Source organism: Mauremys mutica, chromosome 18 (genome assembly GCF_020497125.1).
Source record: "Mauremys mutica isolate MM-2020 ecotype Southern chromosome 18, ASM2049712v1, whole genome shotgun sequence".
In the NCBI taxonomy this organism is placed as follows: Eukaryota; Metazoa; Chordata; order Testudines; family Geoemydidae; genus Mauremys; species Mauremys mutica.
In genome coordinates this window covers 22,996,762-23,014,515 of record NC_059089.1, presented here as the reverse complement: position 1 = coordinate 23,014,515, position 17,754 = coordinate 22,996,762, and the positions used below count along the sequence as shown (strand labels likewise).

General features: G+C 38.2%; 1 protein-coding gene across 5 annotated transcripts in view; it reads right to left on the bottom strand.

Moving 5' to 3' along the window:
• SEC16A (SEC16 homolog A, endoplasmic reticulum export factor) overlaps positions 1–17,754 on the bottom strand; it is a 40,890-nt gene that overhangs the window by 9,342 nt on the left and 13,794 nt on the right. For 3 of the 5 annotated variants that reach the window (XM_044992705.1, XM_044992708.1, XM_044992709.1), the window contains exons 4-22: positions 16,404–16,492; positions 15,158–15,293; positions 13,710–13,908; positions 12,233–12,410; positions 11,185–11,327; positions 9,908–9,969; positions 9,518–9,656; positions 8,873–9,115; positions 8,367–8,464; positions 7,380–7,461; positions 6,798–6,915; positions 6,373–6,484; positions 5,986–6,091; positions 5,579–5,719; positions 5,317–5,430; positions 3,150–3,354; positions 2,058–2,309; positions 1,240–1,328; positions 180–227 (exon numbers count right to left, since the gene is read on the bottom strand). In XM_044992705.1, coding sequence (XP_044848640.1) covers positions 180–227; positions 1,240–1,328; positions 2,058–2,309; positions 3,150–3,354; positions 5,317–5,430; positions 5,579–5,719; positions 5,986–6,091; positions 6,373–6,484; positions 6,798–6,915; positions 7,380–7,461; positions 8,367–8,464; positions 8,873–9,115; positions 9,518–9,656; positions 9,908–9,969; positions 11,185–11,327; positions 12,233–12,410; positions 13,710–13,908; positions 15,158–15,293; positions 16,404–16,492 — 2,554 coding nt within the window. The remainder of the gene's footprint in view (positions 1–179; positions 228–1,239; positions 1,329–2,057; positions 2,310–3,149; positions 3,355–5,316; positions 5,431–5,578; positions 5,720–5,985; positions 6,092–6,372; positions 6,485–6,797; positions 6,916–7,379; positions 7,462–8,366; positions 8,465–8,872; positions 9,116–9,517; positions 9,657–9,907; positions 9,970–11,184; positions 11,328–12,232; positions 12,411–13,709; positions 13,909–15,157; positions 15,294–16,403; positions 16,493–17,754) is intronic. The other 2 variants (XM_044992706.1, XM_044992707.1) reach the window with 2 other exon arrangements.

Genomic DNA, 17,754 nt, shown 5'->3' with positions numbered 1-17,754 from the left:
ACAAACATGCAGGGATTTTAAATCATCTTACTACTAACCTAGAGGGATTATACTTTATTTTGCTTAAGAAATTCCTTCTTTTGAAATGTCAGTAATAACAGAGATGCAAAGTCATTAGAAGTGGGTGAAATGTAGATAGGAATGACGAGATAGTGAAAACCAGCCTGGTCATGGCGTACCATGTGTGCTGAAGACTGAGAGGTAGATCTGGATCTTCGTCCCGGCGCCTGGTTAGATACAAAGCCAGCACATGCTTAATAAGCAAGCCATTAAGCAAAATGTAGACAGTACAATCCCCTTCATTTCCAATTTTAATTACATGTTCCCAAACAAAATGCAAGCCATTTGAGTTAGTTGTTCAGGCACATCTCTACCCTCTGGTTTAGGTGCATAGTACAGAGGCAGAGAAAACTGAAACCTAACTCTGCTTTCACAGTAATGTGTCCAATCTATTAAAGAGGTAATTGTGTCAGGGCATCCCACTGAACACACTCATTGAACAGCTATCACCATTGAGAGAGAGGCTGTAAAAAAAATTAAAGGTTACAAAAATATTGCAATGAATAATGTTTGCTACATTGTCTGTATGTGATCTTTAAATTATTTTTTAAAATATTTAGCAACTTTGGTATTAAAAATATCAGAATTTAGATTTGTACACTTATTTATTTAACAAGTGGTTAACATCACTTCATCCATCGGAAATAGCCAAATGTGTCCCTATTAAGCAAAATTAACATTAATTCTGTTTCAATTAAGCACCTGTTACCTCGTGGGGCTAAATCAGTTCCCTAGGAGATGTCCAACTTAAGTGACTTAACGCTGAAAATACCCGCTGTACAGTAAAACAGATGTTCATGGCTAGGTTTTGAACATTTATGTACAATTTGGATAGCACCACCCATTGTTCAGGGCAGGACTCAAGTGCAAATCAATACTGCCTTTTAAAAGCACGATCAGCAGACTTGCTCACTAGGATATGCTACAGCCCTGCTGGGTCGTGGTGGGTTGGCATATAAACATTTTAAATCCAACACGTCTGATTTTCTACTTCCACAAGTATTTTAAAATAGTAGGTCTCACATTTCTCCTGGATTTTTTTCTTCTGCAACAAAAGACTGGATTGGTGCTGAGGTGCACTTCATGAACTTAGTATTTGAGAGTGCCACTGAATAATGAGTTCCATATTTGCATAGTGCGATTTGGAGAAAGCACTAAGGATGTATGATATAAAAATACCATATTTGCCATTTTGCCATAGAAATCCTCCTCTCTTTGTTCAGGGAAAGTCTTTTGAATTGGAGATTCCTGGGGAATTCTCTGCATTGCTTGAAAAACAAGAACAGAGTAAGTTAGTAAATTTCAGTGGATTTCAAGACATAATAGATGTCTCAGCAGTTGCACTAGAACTGTGATAAACTTTACCCAACTTCTCATTGGTTAGTGATTCTAGTGCTAGAGAACCTGATGTTTTAAAGAACTAACGTTAAATTTCAGGGCTTGCATGAACTGCATTTGATGTCTTTTTTTTTTAATTCATGTGTATTTAAGTTTCCTAAAAAGGAGGGTCAGAACTGGCTAAGTGAGGCATTCCTTAGGGTGATGATCTGGGGGATTCATTGCACAGCTCTGTCAGTGGACTTCAGCCTTCACACGCAGCATCTCCTACTATTTAAATTCTCTGATTCCCACAGTTCTAAACATTCACTTTCAGTTTGAGGTGAAGAACTTTCTCCAGTTCCAGTCATGAGCATTTCCAACAGAAACTGCCCATATGATGACATTAGGTAATGGTTTTGTGACAGACAAGTGTCCAGTAGGGAACAGGCTGTGACTCACTTACACTGGATTTATGTCAAACCTGATATGCAAAGCCAGTAGTACTAAACTCTTCTCAGTGAGATTCTTTGCTGTCTTTTAGGTTTTCACTCTACACTCAGTTACCCAAGATTTACTTCACAATTTTTTAATGATTGAAACAAGTTACTGTACACTCAACCTCCAAAAAGACTTCAGTGCCTTTAAGGGCAGGGAAAACATTTATTCAGAGCACAAACCTATTTCCTGGTTTAACTGCTCTTCTGGCCGTGGTTCTGCTGCTTGAGGAGGTGGTCCTCCCGGTGGCACTGTAGATCCCAGGTACAGTGAAGGCTGTTCAGCTCCATATTGATTTGGAAAGCCTGGTGGTGCAAAGCCAGACCCTGGCCCAATAGAGGGAGGGGCCACAGGATAGAAAGGAACACCACCAACAGTTTCTTGCTGCGTAGGAGGAGTCATAGCTGCTGATCCCTCAAGGATAGTCTGAGGGGCTGCAGAACAAAATTTAAGAAAATTACTGGTAACAAAAGAGAGATATGGTCTAAGCACTGGACTGAGGAGCTAGGATCTGCTCAGTTCCAATTCCAACAACCTCATCTGTAAAACACAGAATATTTGTCTACTTTATAGGGATGCATTTTACTGTGAAGAAGTTATTGCAGTTCATGGGCAGTAAGTCTTTTTTAGTCTGTATTTGTTTATTTGACAAAAGTTAAGCAAGTCACCATACCAGGAGACTTCTGCCTCTGAGGAGGATCTAACACCTCCATATGGATATGCTCATGGAATGCCTACTTGGGAGAATAGACCTCAATACTCCCATTGCTGCTGCTTGGCATTTTTTACATCCTTAGGTCTCACACTTGCTCCTGTGGCATCCAACGTGAAGCAGCAATAGGATTAGAAGCATCCAACGTACAAAACAAGTCGTTCAAAAGACAATGAACACAGTTTTAAAAAAAAGTAAACGCCTCTGAAGTCAAAAGGGGACTATTAAACACTCCCAGTTACATTTCAAATATCATCTATTTCTGTCCCTATTACAAATGAGACATGAGCCCTATGCCTTTATGGGTTTCTATATGAACTGTACAATCTTCACACCCCCTGATGTGCAACAGAAAAAGCTAATTGGCAATTATGTAAGGAAGTGTTATTTTTACTTCTAATGCTGCATGAATCAATCACAAAAAGAGCCAATTTATAACTAAAATGATATAGTTGAGAAATGAAATCCCACTAGTTTTACTTTTAAGTGATTTCTTTATTTTGTAGTCCACTGTATTGGTTCTTCCCCTTGACGCACAAGGAGAACAATGTGAAATACTAACCTGAAGGCATTAGCTGCACACCTTGCATGTGGTGCACAGTATTAGGTAACAAGGATGTCAACAATGGGTTTTCAGTAGCAGGCCCCATTTCCTGTCCAGAACCTGTTCCATCACATTGACTGACATGGTCTAATTCAGAGCTTGGTGTGCTACAGGCATACTGCTGAGGGGTGGATCTATCTGCATTGTAAGCTATCGTACCATCCTGTAGTTAGGAGAAAACAAAAGCCTATTAATCAACATAAGAGTTAAATTCATAATCGAGGAAGAGCATAACAAGGAAAGTCTTCTAAATAAAAAAAGATCATTTGTTAGTTTCTTGAAGGTGAGGAAGGGAAAACTTTGCAACTAGATTTTCCATTCACAACTTTCTCAGGTAAAAAAAATAAGTAAAGGGTCATTGTTAGATCAAATTCAATCCCCCCAAAAGATGCTTTAAAAAAAAATATACACAAACACACAAACTTTTGCAAAAGCAAAGGCAAGTTTTAGAAAAGTTTCCTTCAGGTTTTATAAAAAAAATACTGATTCTATTAGTTTTTTTAAATCAACATACCTCCCCCGCCTGCAGTGTTTGAAACTTAATAGTGCAACTTAGTAGTCAGTTACTACGATCAATACTTACACGCTCATTCTTCTAACAAGTGCATTTCTGCTTGCTCCTATGGGGTATTAAAACCTTAGAGTTTTACAGTTCTCCTTGCACAAGAATGTATAAAGAAGTCTATTCCACACACACATAGGGCCATCCTTCGGATTTCTGGGGCCCATGCAATATTATTAAACTGGTGCCCCTATGCCCGAGGGCAGCCCAGGCTCGTATGTGTATTTTAGAGAACAGTGGTCTTTTGAAGGATTTATTTAAAAAGCTATATGTCTGAAGATCCAAGCATTTAAGGCTAAAGATGAATACTCAGATTGGGCATCTAAAAATCTATGTAAGGATTTTTTTAGCAATGTGATTTTATAATCTTCAGCATCACACTAATATGAGATTTTTAAAGACAATTTTAAATGAAGGTCCCGTAGGCTAACCTGTTCTGAGTAAATATTAGTGATGCACAATAGTTTTTGTCTGTAAATTCAGAAACTGACAGCATATACCTGGGGGTTAGCAAATGTTTGTTAAACGGCTTCATTACTTGAATGGCTCTTTAACAGTTTCACTGTTGTGCTAATAGGTCTGGCAGGCTCTCTCACTTCTAAGTACTAGATCCCCTCTGGAAGAAGACTCACCAGGCTGCAGCAGCTATCTGTGGGAGCCTGCAAAAAGGGTCAGAACAGTGATAGGAAGAGGCGGGAGGGTGGACACTAGGGGCTTGGCTACACTTACAAATTTGCAGCGCTGCAGCAGGGTGTGAAAACACACCCTCTCCAGCGCTGCAAATTGCGGCGCTGCAAAGCGCCAGTGTGGTCAAAGCCGTCCGTTATTCCCCACAGGGAGGTGGAGTACGGACAGCGCTGGGAGAGCTTTCTCCCAGCGCTGGTGCTTTGACTACACTTAGCGCTTCAAAGCGCTACCGCGGCAGCGCTTTGAAGTGCTAAGTGTAGCCACAGCCTAAGGGTTTGGCTACACTTGCAGCTGTACAGCGCTGAGAGTTAAAGCTGTCTTCGTACAGCTGTGTAGGGAAAGCGCTGCAGTGTGGCCACATTTGCAGCAGTGTTGGGAGTGGTGCATTATGGGCAGCTATCCCAGCGTTCAAGTGGCAGCAACGTGCTTTTCAAAAGAGGGGGGTGGGGTGGTGTGTGACAGGGAGCGTGGGGGAGACAGAGAGAGTGGATTTTTGGAGCTGACACTGTGTCAGCTCCCTGCCTTGCAAGTTCTAAGGACTGTAACTCTCAAGTGTAGCCAAGCCCTAAGACTCAAGGGTGGCTCAAATTTTCAGGTGTCCTACGTAGCCGGTTATGCTGCATATGCCTAAGGACGGCCCTGCACACACACACCATCTTCCATTTTATACTGAAAACTGGGGCACCCACAAGTCTGCACATCAACCTGATTTAAGTGGTATGCAACTGGTAGCTTTAATATGTAAGAAATCAGAATTTTATAATTCCCATCTATTATTAAACAAGAACAAGTGCACCACAAAAGCATTTTATGAAAAGGATCTTAAGTAAAAATCTTAGCACGGAAGCCTTTTATTTTGGAAAGCAGATTTGATACCTTGATCTGTCCATCCAAGTGCCGAAGTCGTACTAACCAAGAAGGTTCAATAAATAATTCCTGCTCTGGTTTCTCTTTAATCTGTGGGTCGAACAGGCGCAACTGAGATGATATCTATCAAAGGAAGCATTATAAAAATAAACAAAATTGGTAAAGAGATCAATAAAATAGAAATTTTAGAGATTTGTAAACTATCATTCATGAACCAATATGTATCAAACCATGAGTGCTTAATTCTGAAGAGTACTCATCCCTATAGTACCTGAATAAGTTGGCCGATAAGCACAGGCGAATAATAATAGGGATTTTTAAGGACAGTTTTGGAAATCACTTCACAGTAATGAAACGCTTGTGCAGCAAGTCCCATCTCAGCTAGTCGGCAAGCATAGATGAATTTGAAAACCTGTAGAATGCAAGAAGGTAAAGTTATACTGCATGCCCACATAATTTCTAAAAGTACTGCAGGGCAGTTTGTTACTCCAGCCACAAACTGAAGTACCCCATTATCACATGTATTCTAGATTTAAAAATGAATACTAGTCAAAAAGCTTTCAAAGTACTTGAAAGAGTATGCAACAAAAGTGAACACCACACCGTTACGAAAAAGGATAAAGAGCACTTCATACAAAACCTGTGATACAACACTAACAAAACAGAACCGCTACTAACCTGGAAATTGGGTAAACAGCAGGGCTGGGTTCCCAGTGACTGTGCATATTCATAGGCTTCTGTTCTTTGAATGGCTTCATTGGTGGCAAACTTAAAAAATGGTAAACTGAGAGAAAAATGGAAAAACAAATTAATTTTGACATTACTTCTAATTTAGATTATGTAATGTTACTGGCACATCAAAAGTTAGTCATGTTGCATTAATGAGTATAAAGCATCAGATTAAGAAACTTCCATGCTTCAGAAATAAGCAGCTTTGGTTAAATAATTATATATTGTGGCATGTTACTTGTTAGACTATCACAAACCATTTCCTTCTATTTTCGTCTTTTAAATAGCAACATTTTACAAAAACAAAAACAAAGGCAAGTAATTTGAATTCCACACCTGTGATTTGATCCAATTAGGACAAGCTTTGTTGTTTTCTTTGTATAAACGCCAAACCCGATCTGGGCCATCAGGTAGCAAAAATGAGCAGCATCTAAAAGGCCTTTAGAAGCTGAAACAAAGCACAATAGATCTCTCATGAAATTGTATCTGAATGGGACATAACTAATTCATAGTATCTTGAATTGTTTTGGTTCTCTGTAATGCCAATTTATTCTCACAAAACAGAAATCCGCAGAACTAAAAAAGATTTGGTTTTATTGTATAAGTAGCAATTGTTAGTTTTCATAAAACAAACCCAGCAATTTAAGTTTAAGAAAACCCTTCATTTGTTCAGAGCCCACATCCATTCTATTGCTCCCAATATAAACATCCCTGCTGTTTACTCATTTTATTCTCCACAGATTCAACTTCAAATGACTTACCAAGAGTATCTCCCATGGTGATAATAGTCCTCGATTCCACATCCATGTTATTGGTCAAGTTGGATAGTACCATAGCAATATGAGGCCTCCAATCTCCCCATTTCTCATCTCCACAGCACTAGAATTAGAGCAGATACCCATCAAGCCACAGAATGGAAGGGTGCGTGGATAAGAATTACAACCTGAGTAAGGGCTAGAAGAATTTTTGCATTCTAGGCCAGGTATGCAAGAACATAAGAATGGCCATACTACTGGTCCATCTAGCTCAGTATCCTGTCTTCCAACAGTGGTCAGTACCAGATGCTTCAGAGGTAATGAACAGAACAGGGGAGTTATCAAGTGATTCATTGCCTGTCATCCAGTCCCAGCATCTGGTAGTCAGGGGTTTAGGGACACCCAAAGTATGGGGCTGCACCTCTGACCATCTTGGCTAATAGCCACTGATGGACCTAGCCTCCATGAACTTACCTAATTCTTTTTGGTACCCAGTTATATGTAAAAGCATATCACTAGTGTGCTGTAAGAGGTAATTCACAAGAGAACATATACAAGTCTTAATTGAAGCTTATTGTTAAAACTCACTGTGGATGCTGCTGGCATTCTTCCAGACATGAGCTGGTAAACAGTTTGCAGAGGATCATTAATTGGAAGACTGTTGGCAAATCTATATAAAAACAAAAATAAAAATAATTGTAGGTAAGCAGATAACAGGACTAACATTCTTATATTTAGTTTAGCTTTGAGAACAGACATTTTCAAAGCACCGCAGTGAAATAAGTGTAACTGGCCAGTGAATCATCTTTAGAACAGTTACTTTCTAAACCATTGGACTTGCAGTACAGCCATTTGCAAATACAAGCCTAGGAACAACCTCAAGAGTTGGGCTCCTAGTGCCAGCAGACAGCAGTTGTAACATTGTTTCAGAAGCTGTGGGAGGAGAGAAAATGCTGCTCTTATGTACAGACGGTCCTTGCTGGAAGATGGTTGCTTCGTTCCGAAATAAGGAGCAGCAGGGGCATAACATTACTTCGGTATTAAAAGTCCCAAAAGTAAGTGGGGAAATAGCCACCCAAAACTCTGAAGGAAGAGAAGCATACATGTAGTGGACTTAATCCCTTTAGTGTCAAAATCGGAGCTTTTGAAACGTGAAGTGAAGCTAATTCCTATGCTATTCCCCCTCCCCGTTTTCATTAATGTTCTATAGTTTGTATGGCAGATCTGTCAGTCAGCTAGTAAGCCAGTTTACGGCATGGTTTAAGATCCAAAGAGGAAATCATGTTACAGTGAAGGTGGTGGCAGAATAGCTCTTGCCAACAGTTGTAGCAGTCACTGAAGTTCTGTGAAGTCTAACTTTAAAGGCTGAAGTCCCTGAAACTAAAGCTGCAACATGACTTAAGTCAACACCCAGATGATATATCTAAAGCAGAATTCCTGCATGGGCACAGGCACACACCATAATTGTGGCCTCAATTTCTGAGCCACAGGACTTTACCTCATTAATGGAAAATAAATGGCTATTCCATACTAGAAGTATATTCTAATCATCATCATCAAGCAGCAAATCATTACCTGGTCATGACTCTTGCATGTGTTCTGTTGTCCATTTTACTGGCAAGCAGCAGAGCATGACCCCATAATCCATGCTTCATGGCAGACTCCAAAGCATCCTATTAATGTAGAAAGCATATGAAAAGTACATGAGTTTATTGGGGAACAAGATCAATACACAGCTCAGGACAAAGTGCTAATGATTTCTAGTGCAGATATCTCATGACTATGAATTGAAAATACTCATTAAGTCACATGCTAGTGTGTTACAATATAATTTGGTTTTGAATTGTGAATTCTTTGGGACAGAGAATCTCTCTTTACTGTAGAGTTCCAAAGACATTGATGGTACCATAAATATTACATATGATATACCTTAGTATTTGTGAAGCTTTCATTTTTATTATTTGATATTTTAATTATATGCAAGCCACTAGGGCTTTAAGGATGTGTGGTTTTTGGAACAATAAATCCTAGTTAAAAAACCAAACTCAACCAGTACTTTAAGCAACAATATGAGCATTCACCTTCTTACGACCATAAAGCAGAAGCTCCCTGAATCTCTCCGTCTCTCTTTCAAGACTGTCAATTGTGGTTATAAGACTATCGGTGAGAAATGAGAGTTGAGCTTCACCAGACTCCTCTTCCACTTGCTCCAAAGCCTCATTAGTGAAGTCAATCAAGTTTGCTTCATTGGGCGATTTTCCAGGAAGCCAAACTGTTTTGTGATCTCGTAACAAAAGCTCTGCAATGTCTGTGCCCACTACAGTCTATAAATGAAACAAATTCAATCACTTTGAAATAATTTGACTGAACTATTTTAAACACTTGAAGTTCAACAAGTTAATTAACACAAATGATGCAGTGGGTTGGACAAAAGGAGATAAGATTGGATTGGCCAACTCAGGTGACCCATTGGGACTATACAGATAAAGACCCATTGCTCTCATCTTATTTTGCACGTCAAAACAGCAAGGAGGAATGCCTGCCTTTTGAGTATTAGACCTGCATTCTTGGCCCAGTACAAACACCTTACGTACTCTTGCCACCTTCACATAAATGGAGCTGCTTTATCTTAAGATTCTTATCTAAAACCTAAAGATAAAGGCTCTGCAAACTGACCTTCAGGGCATCAAGAGAAAGCTTACAAAGATTTAAGAAATATGACATACCCCATTCTGTCTGCACAACAATACAATAAAATCCCAAAGCAGGCTTGCAGACTCTTTGTCAATTAGATTTTCATTCTGAAAGCACTGTGTGGCTTTGTTTTGTGCAAAATTAATGACATCCACTTTATGGGTATCATCTCTGGAAGAGGAAGAAAAGTATGCAATGAAACAAAGAATCAGTATGAAGTGCCAGACATCATCATCACCATAATAAGTAGTATGTAGAACAGAGCAAAGTCAAACCTCCAGTAACATTTAGGCTTGAGGAATATAGATAAGAGATATCTGATCTAACCAGTTTAAATCTATTATTTGTGGCCATGCAAAATTACAAGGAAAAATTAAGCCTGAGAAAACTTTAAAACAGCTTATGAAATCCATAAAACATACTTAGCAAGAGGGCCCGGAAAGGCTCTCATCTCTTCTTGTTCTGGCATATGTTGCAACATAGTCTAAAAAAAACCAAAACAAAAAAAATACAAACCATAAAAGCATGATGAGTAGCTCTTACATCTATAAATTCCACTATTTATACAGTAATTCATTTTGTACCTAACAGTGTATCAAAATAAAATACATAAATAAATAAAAGCTACACATAACCTATGGTGTCATCTAGTCTACCACTCCTGGACAGCTGTTTTCCCTATAGTATGTTCGTTAGGGCCCTGTCCAATCCAGTTTAAAATGTTTTAATTACTTTCCATGAGAAATTATTCCAAAGCAGAAGATCTCATGGGAAGTTTTTCCTGGTATTAAGCCTACATTTTCCTTTTCATATCTCCTTGTGACATTCTAAATAATTCTTCTGTCTCCTTGCTGTGTACACCATTCACATACTTGTAGATAATGGTGTTCTATCTTGGTCATGTTGGCCACATTCTACTCTTTCCCCATAAATTAGATCCTCCAACTCACTTGTCACTCTTCTCTGAACTCTCTCCAATCTGTCCACATCTTTCTAGTGACCAAAAACTTTGTATTCCTTTGGCTCACTGGTGGAGTCACAAGAGAAAGGGAAATACCCATGTTGGAAGGAGATTAAGTACCTCGGGTGTAAGCCTACCCAGAGAGCCTCCAAGCCTGGGTCAACTGACTCCTGCTTGAGCTACTGCATTAAAAATAGCTGTGTAGACAGTGTGGCTTGGGCTGGAGCTTGGAAGCCTAAGGATGAGGTGGGCTTGAAAGCCTAAGAGGCAATGTCTACACAGCTTTTTTAGCATGGTAGCGCAAGCCCTGTGAGTCTGACAACCCGGGCTCAGAGATTCACTGCCACAGGCTGCGTAGCCATACACTAAGATAGCAAATCATCACTGTCGCAGTCGGCACAGAAAGGTACAAATGCTCATGTCTCAATCAATGGCTGCATGCACACAAAAATCAAGACCCCAACCTTCCTAGGACTTGGAAATCCTTTTTTAATTAATCAAATGCCACAGTGAGAAAAGAAGATAGCTATTCTACACTAAGGGCTTGCAGAGAAATCAAAAGTGAAAACATAAGGAAACTTACAGACGCAAAGAATCAACATTTGTTTTTCTATAAACTAACGCACATACAACAGAAAGCCATAACAAAACTTAAGTGCCCTATTTTCCCTTTAGAAAAAAACCCAAAGATATTATAAACATAAACACATTTGTATTCCTGGTGCACTTTTGCTTTACCTCCATACTGTGTATCTCAACCAAAGCCGGCTGTCCTTCTGAAGGCAGGTTTGGCAGCACTTTTGTCAGATGGCCCCCAGGACCAAACCTTGCACAGACATGAGGCACTAAAAATTTCTCAGGTGTCGAGGGTCTTGATGGGACTACAGTAGAGAGAAAGATCAGAATCAAGTGACTCAATTACCTTGCAGCAACTTAGTTATTTACGTTTTATTTAGTTTTCTATATAGTTCTTATCACAATCAAAGCAGACATGAAACAAACTAGTTATTGAAGTTGGCTAAACACCATCTTCAACAAGTTAATAGCTATACTGTCCTATCAAATGCAAGACAGTACTGAGAGCAGAACTCTCAGAAATTTGAAATAATGAGAAAAAATTTGGTACCGAGAACCTGAACATTATTTTTGCTTATCAATCCCCAGTACATTTCTATGTTTTAGAGGACTTCTGACAAATCTTTTCTTAAAAAACTACTGATACTTTATATGAAAAACTCTTTTTAGAAACACTGCTGTTTAACTGCAAGAAGCAAGGCTAATAGAAAAAGCAAAGGATTATATAAACACAATTGTTTCTAAGGTATGTTTATTTTAAAGATTCTCCATGAATTAAGAGTAGATTGAATTCAAAGCATGCTTGGAGTCAAGAGAGTTTTACAGTATCCCATTATATACACATGATTCTAAAGCAAACACCACAAATGCAAAATAAGTGTGCAGTACTTAATACATAACCAGTAGCAATTAATATCTGGCCATAAAATAATGGAACTGTTCAGTGACAACCCAGGATGGAACAAGCAAGGGACTATCCTCACAGTGAGCAAAACTTACCTTAGGTATAGCTCATATCTATGACTCTACAAATAGGGAACATTACATTCTACTGTTATCAGTTTAATATCTATTATGAACACGGGTGTCTTTACTACCAATAGGTTCAATAAATGTTTGTAAAGCATTTTAAAGCTGAATGAAAGGCACAAAAGCATAGAATTGTTAACTACCCTCTCAATCTGACCATCCCCCACGTTTCTGCAAATACCTTGTTCTACAGATGGCCATCCAGTTTCAGCTGAGTAACCATAATCTGTAAAAGGCTGTTGACCATCAAAGTTAGCAGGGTATCCTCCGTATGGATAATCTGTGTGAAGCGAGACTGGCTGGGTGGTGGTTTCATATGCATTAGCTGTCAGATCATGGTTGCTTCTATAAAGCTGGCTCTGAATAGAACATATTAATAATTGTTGCATTAAAGACATAATAGCCCATGTGATTCTTTCCCCTCCTGCTGAATAACATGGCAAGCAGGACTGAGGAGCTTATCATCTCCCACTTAGCAGCTATATGGGCTCCTTATAAGTATTTTAATATAGTAAGTTGCACAGGACTTTCACTGGATTTATGAAAGCTGCACAATGAATCAAGTGGTATAATGGACTTGAGCATTAAAACAGACAACTATTTTAGCTCTACTTCCCTATGTTCCCCTCTTACAATTTGATTTGCTCACCTCAGACTGCACATGTGGGTTTACTTCTCTCTTTACCAACTCCTCCCCCTCCTTTTTTAAATGATTATTCGCATGTGTATTTTGCCAAGAATAAAAATTCACAGAATGATTTGCAGACTGGAGTGTGGCTTCATCCGCAGCTCAGCCAAGATCAGAACGACCCCACAACCTTTTCTTAGTGCCTCTCCTGACTTAAGAGAAAATCCGACTAGATTGAGTATGGATACTCGGTATAAATGCCTGGATAGCCTCCAATTCTCCATGTCCAATATCAATGAAACATTTGGGTCCCAAATGGATGACTAAATTTAAAACTACATCTGGATTTCTGGAAGGTTTACATATGAGACTACAGATAATGCAAGTGCAAACTCTACTAACAGTATACAAGAATCATCTACCAGTAAAAAATGTTTCATGGAATTATCTGTGCATTTGTACTTAAAATAGAAGAGTAATTTTTTTTTAAAACCTTACAGTAGAAGACTGTTCTACATATCAATTCAACAGCCTCAACTCTTTAAATGTATTCCAAGTTTCAGCCCAGCATTAGTTTTTATGCTTGTGATGTTGGGAGGAACAGGACATATAAAAATAGGAATGTGGACACATTCTCAACTATAGTAAAATGTAGCAGTGCTCCCATCCCCAGTGAATTGTAGGACTAAGCCCTTAGCCAAAGAGACCATTTCTTCCTATGTTCTTATGTATCACCAAGCACAACTTGAGCCCCAGTTCTAATGAAAGACTAAGAACTACTAAATAAATATTTTAAAATCAAGCACATACTGTGGCACAATCTTCTGTCTCTAGTTGCTGAATACGAACTTTCAAAATATGCCTCTATTACCCAAGCTAAGAACAGAAATAATTGTAACTTTTGTATGTTTATGATCTTCCACTTGCTTCTAGAGATTTGATCCAAGAGATTGCCAGGTAACCCCATTCCTAACATCAAGCGGGTTAACAGAACAAAGTCACACACATGATGCTCTCACATGAAACTCACTTGCTGAGAGCGAGAACTGAAGCTGCTCTGATGGCTATGAACACTGTGGGAACTACGGAGGCTATGGGCAGAATGTTCACTGTGGACACTTCGTCTGTCAAATTCATCACCATAAGGGTCTCTGTGAGGCTCAGTTTCATCATCAAAGCTTCCAGCAAAGCGAGGATCATATCGCCAGTGATCTTCATATCGGTCTTGTCTAAAGAGCAATGAAACATGAAAATAAAGATAAGAACCTGTATCCTGGGAAGAACTAACTTCAGTGGATATTTGTGTCCATTAAACTAGAGAGTACAGTTTAAAGAGACCATGTCACAAACTAGTCCACAGATTTAGGTTTTGTAAAGTAGACAGTCCAAAACCTGATTTAATAGAAATATCTTCAGTTATTTTTTCCCTTGAAAATATTTTCTAGCTGTGATTTAAACCCAGCTTTATAGCAAGTACCTGAGAACCAGAAAGTGAAATTGACTAGTCTTGTGTTCACTGTCCAAAATGAAGTGCAAAAAGTAAACAAATGATGGAGTAAAGAGTTTCAATTTTTTTAGTAACTATGTGTTAGTAGCAAAAGTATGAAAATCAGTTTTTAAAAAGACATCATTTTACCCTGACAGTATCCCTTCCAACTTGAAATGTTGTTTAGACTAATTGCAAAAATCTAGGCCGGGGTAGGCAACCTATGGCACGCGTGCCGAAGGCAGCACACGAGCTGATTTTCAGTGGCACTCTCACTGCCCGGGTCCTGGCCACCGGGCCCAGGGGGGGTCTGCATTTTAATTTAGTTTTAAATGAAGCTTCTTAAACATTTTAAAAACCTTATTTACTTTACATACAACAATAGTTTAGTTATATAATATAGACTTATAGAAAGAGACCTTCTAAAAATGTTAAAATGTATTACTGGCACGCAAAACCTTAAATTAGAGTGTATAAATGAAGACTCGGCACACCATTTCTGAAAGGTTGCTGACCCCTGATCTAGGCTATTCAAAATTAAGACCAATATCCCATTCTGAATCCATCTAACACAGAAAACTTGAAGAACATTTTCCTATGTTGGTTTCTGTTTAGACTCTGTACTAAGCCATTTAAAAAGCTAGTTACAAAACAAGTCCTATTTTTCCTAAAATCATTCTCTCAAATCTGGTTTATCCAATGTATGTCAATTTCCATAACAATTCTCCTCGCCATAAAGAAACATACAGACCGATAAAGAACACTTTAAAAAATCCTGTTTTATACCTCAAACATTTTCATAATCTGTCATGCAATAGATTTGCCTACCTAGAGTAAGATACTTTCCTTCAAAATGAATTAAAAAAATGCTGCCCAGAACTTTTACAGAATAACTTGTAACTCTGAAGCTTTCTGGATAATCAAAAGTTTCAGCAAATTACACTAAAGAGCCATATCTCAAAGCCTGCAAATAAAGGGCATGGATTACAAACCTGTTATCATATGGATATGCCTCTCTCTTTTGGTATGGATTCTGTTCAGTGTCATACCAGTATCTCTGGTCATAACTTCTGGGATCTCTATATCTGGAGTCATATGCTGATGGATAACGTTCCCAGCGACTTGGATCTTTAACAAAAAAAAAAAAAAAGAACGGGTTTAATCTAAAATCTTTGCCCAGTAAGTTGCTCACAGAATGTCTCTATTTGTTCCCTCCTGAAATGCATACACCTATGTTTTGTTACCATCTGAGATAACTATTGTACAAATCCAATTAAAAAAAAAAGCTTTCAAAACAAAGTTGAGATACTAATTTTATTAGAAATATGTATACTCATACATTTTGCCAGAACCAGATGAGATCAAATAAAAGTTATAGACTGAATTGTTGAACTGTAAGCAAAAAAGCTGTATATCAATTTCATGTCCCTGTGATAAATTTGGTTACACCCAAGTGTAGTTATCAGATTACTGTTATGTACCTTATCTGGATACTATACTGTACTCTTTCAAGGGGATGGTCTCTGCAATTTAATAGATCTTTTCATCTAAATTACCATGAGGCTAAGTTATGATAAAATTATTTCTACAAGAAGATATGGAAACTTTCAATATAAAATCCTGGAGTTTGGAGGAGAGAACCCATTGGTCTGATAGAATTCAAGTGCTGATCTCCAGAACACTGTTAACCCATGGGTGACTGTGGGGCATATTATTTGTGCGGAGCACTACATTTTGAGGTAGAGTCAATTTATGTTCTGATCATTAACTAGTTTTCCAGTGATTAAGAATTTGTCCACAATACATGTGTTCAGGCACAAGTGGGCACAGTGATATATGTTGTACACTATAGCAAGCAATCCCATACACGTGCCACCATATAATTTTACCATGATAAATTAAAGGCAAAAGAAAAGTTTGATCATTTTCCTCATTGTCAAATAGGGAATCAAAACAACAAATTCAAACTTAATTCTCTGCTTTTTCCTCCTACTGAACCAAGGATACAGAGATGATAGCAAAGCATTAAGGACAACCGCAATGCAGGAGGATCAGTTTTCAACAAACTGAAAGCTTTATTCTCATTAGCTGTGGAAAATATGACAATATCATTATTTCAGTAAAAGACCACAAATTTAGTTTTATAACAGTTCTCTGATGCTAATTTTAATATACTTCCCATGTTTTTTCTGAACCAACTAAACTCAGAAAAAATTAGAATTCATTGTCCAACTGTACCTCCATAATTATATGGGTTTGCATAGTAGTCTGCATAGTAATCATTCCAACCACTTTTTGGATTATAATAATCTTCAGTATACCCCTGTCTGAAAGAGGAAAAAAAATACAGGAGATAAAATACCATGATTAAAACAGGCATAGTGACTATTCTTAAAGTTGTTAGAGGATACACACAGCTGATGATGGTTATTCTCACTATGAGAGCAGAATATCTAGTGTTATAGTTTTTAAAAAATTGCAGTTACAGGAAGTGGAAGGTTCAGAGAACTAGAGCCTATATACCAGAACATCACTAATTCAAATCATTCCATATGATCAGTGACTGAAAGGTGTTACCGTACAATAGCTTAAGTGGCTTGTGAACAGATTTGGTGGTCAGTCCAGTCACTTATGGACAGACAAACATATCACAAAAGCCATTTCTACAACTGGCATTCTTACTGGCTTCTCTGCTGAGGCTGCCAGTATAGCTAACTAGGTATTGAGGTAACTATTCTCAGCTCTAGAGCCACTCATGCGAGGTCAGCCATATTATTGAACCAGGAACAAATGTTTGGTGGGGATCAACTTTTCCATTTCTGCAGGATTAATTTTTTAGTAACCAATGCCACCAATTAAATGAATCTGAAAGTCTGTCCACACCACAAACCCATCACATAATTGGTAGTGTACATTCAGTGAGTGCCTGAATAGGTGAAGAGAGGTGCAAGCAGCGTAGCAATGAGTGGGAGGCTTGTAAAGACAGCATCCACTCTTGCAGGAGTGAATTTGATCTGATAAAATTTTGTCAACCTGGACTACTTTGGGAGAGATTTTCAAAAGGCAGCTAAGGCAACCAATTCCCATTTGTGTCTTTTGAAAATTTTAACTTACCACTGTGAGCCAGGACCATGAGTTAAGTCAAAGATTGTGCAATAAAACACTGATTTTTAATAGAAGAAATCTGTTATTTTGGTTAAAAATAAAATAATTATTTAGTCTTGCTCAGTCTTAGCAGGATAGATATGAACTTTATAAAAGCATTAAAAACATTTAGACAGAAGGACCAGTAAAGTTGTGTAATTGCACAAATGGTCAGGAAAATTTATCAACCCAAACAAAAATCTACTTGTCTGCTCTCTATTACGATAAAGAGACTAAATTTTATTCATCTCTTTAAAAAAAATGTACAGCGAGAGGGCAAGAATAATTTTACAAGGCTGTGATTCCAAGGAGCTTTGAAATACTATCTGTAAGAGAGTGATGATGTGCACTGAGAACAGTGCTATTAAGAGAAAGCAATCCCATTAACTCATCTCACCACAAATTCTCACTATTTTTTTTTTTTGAGGTTCAGATGTGCACAAGA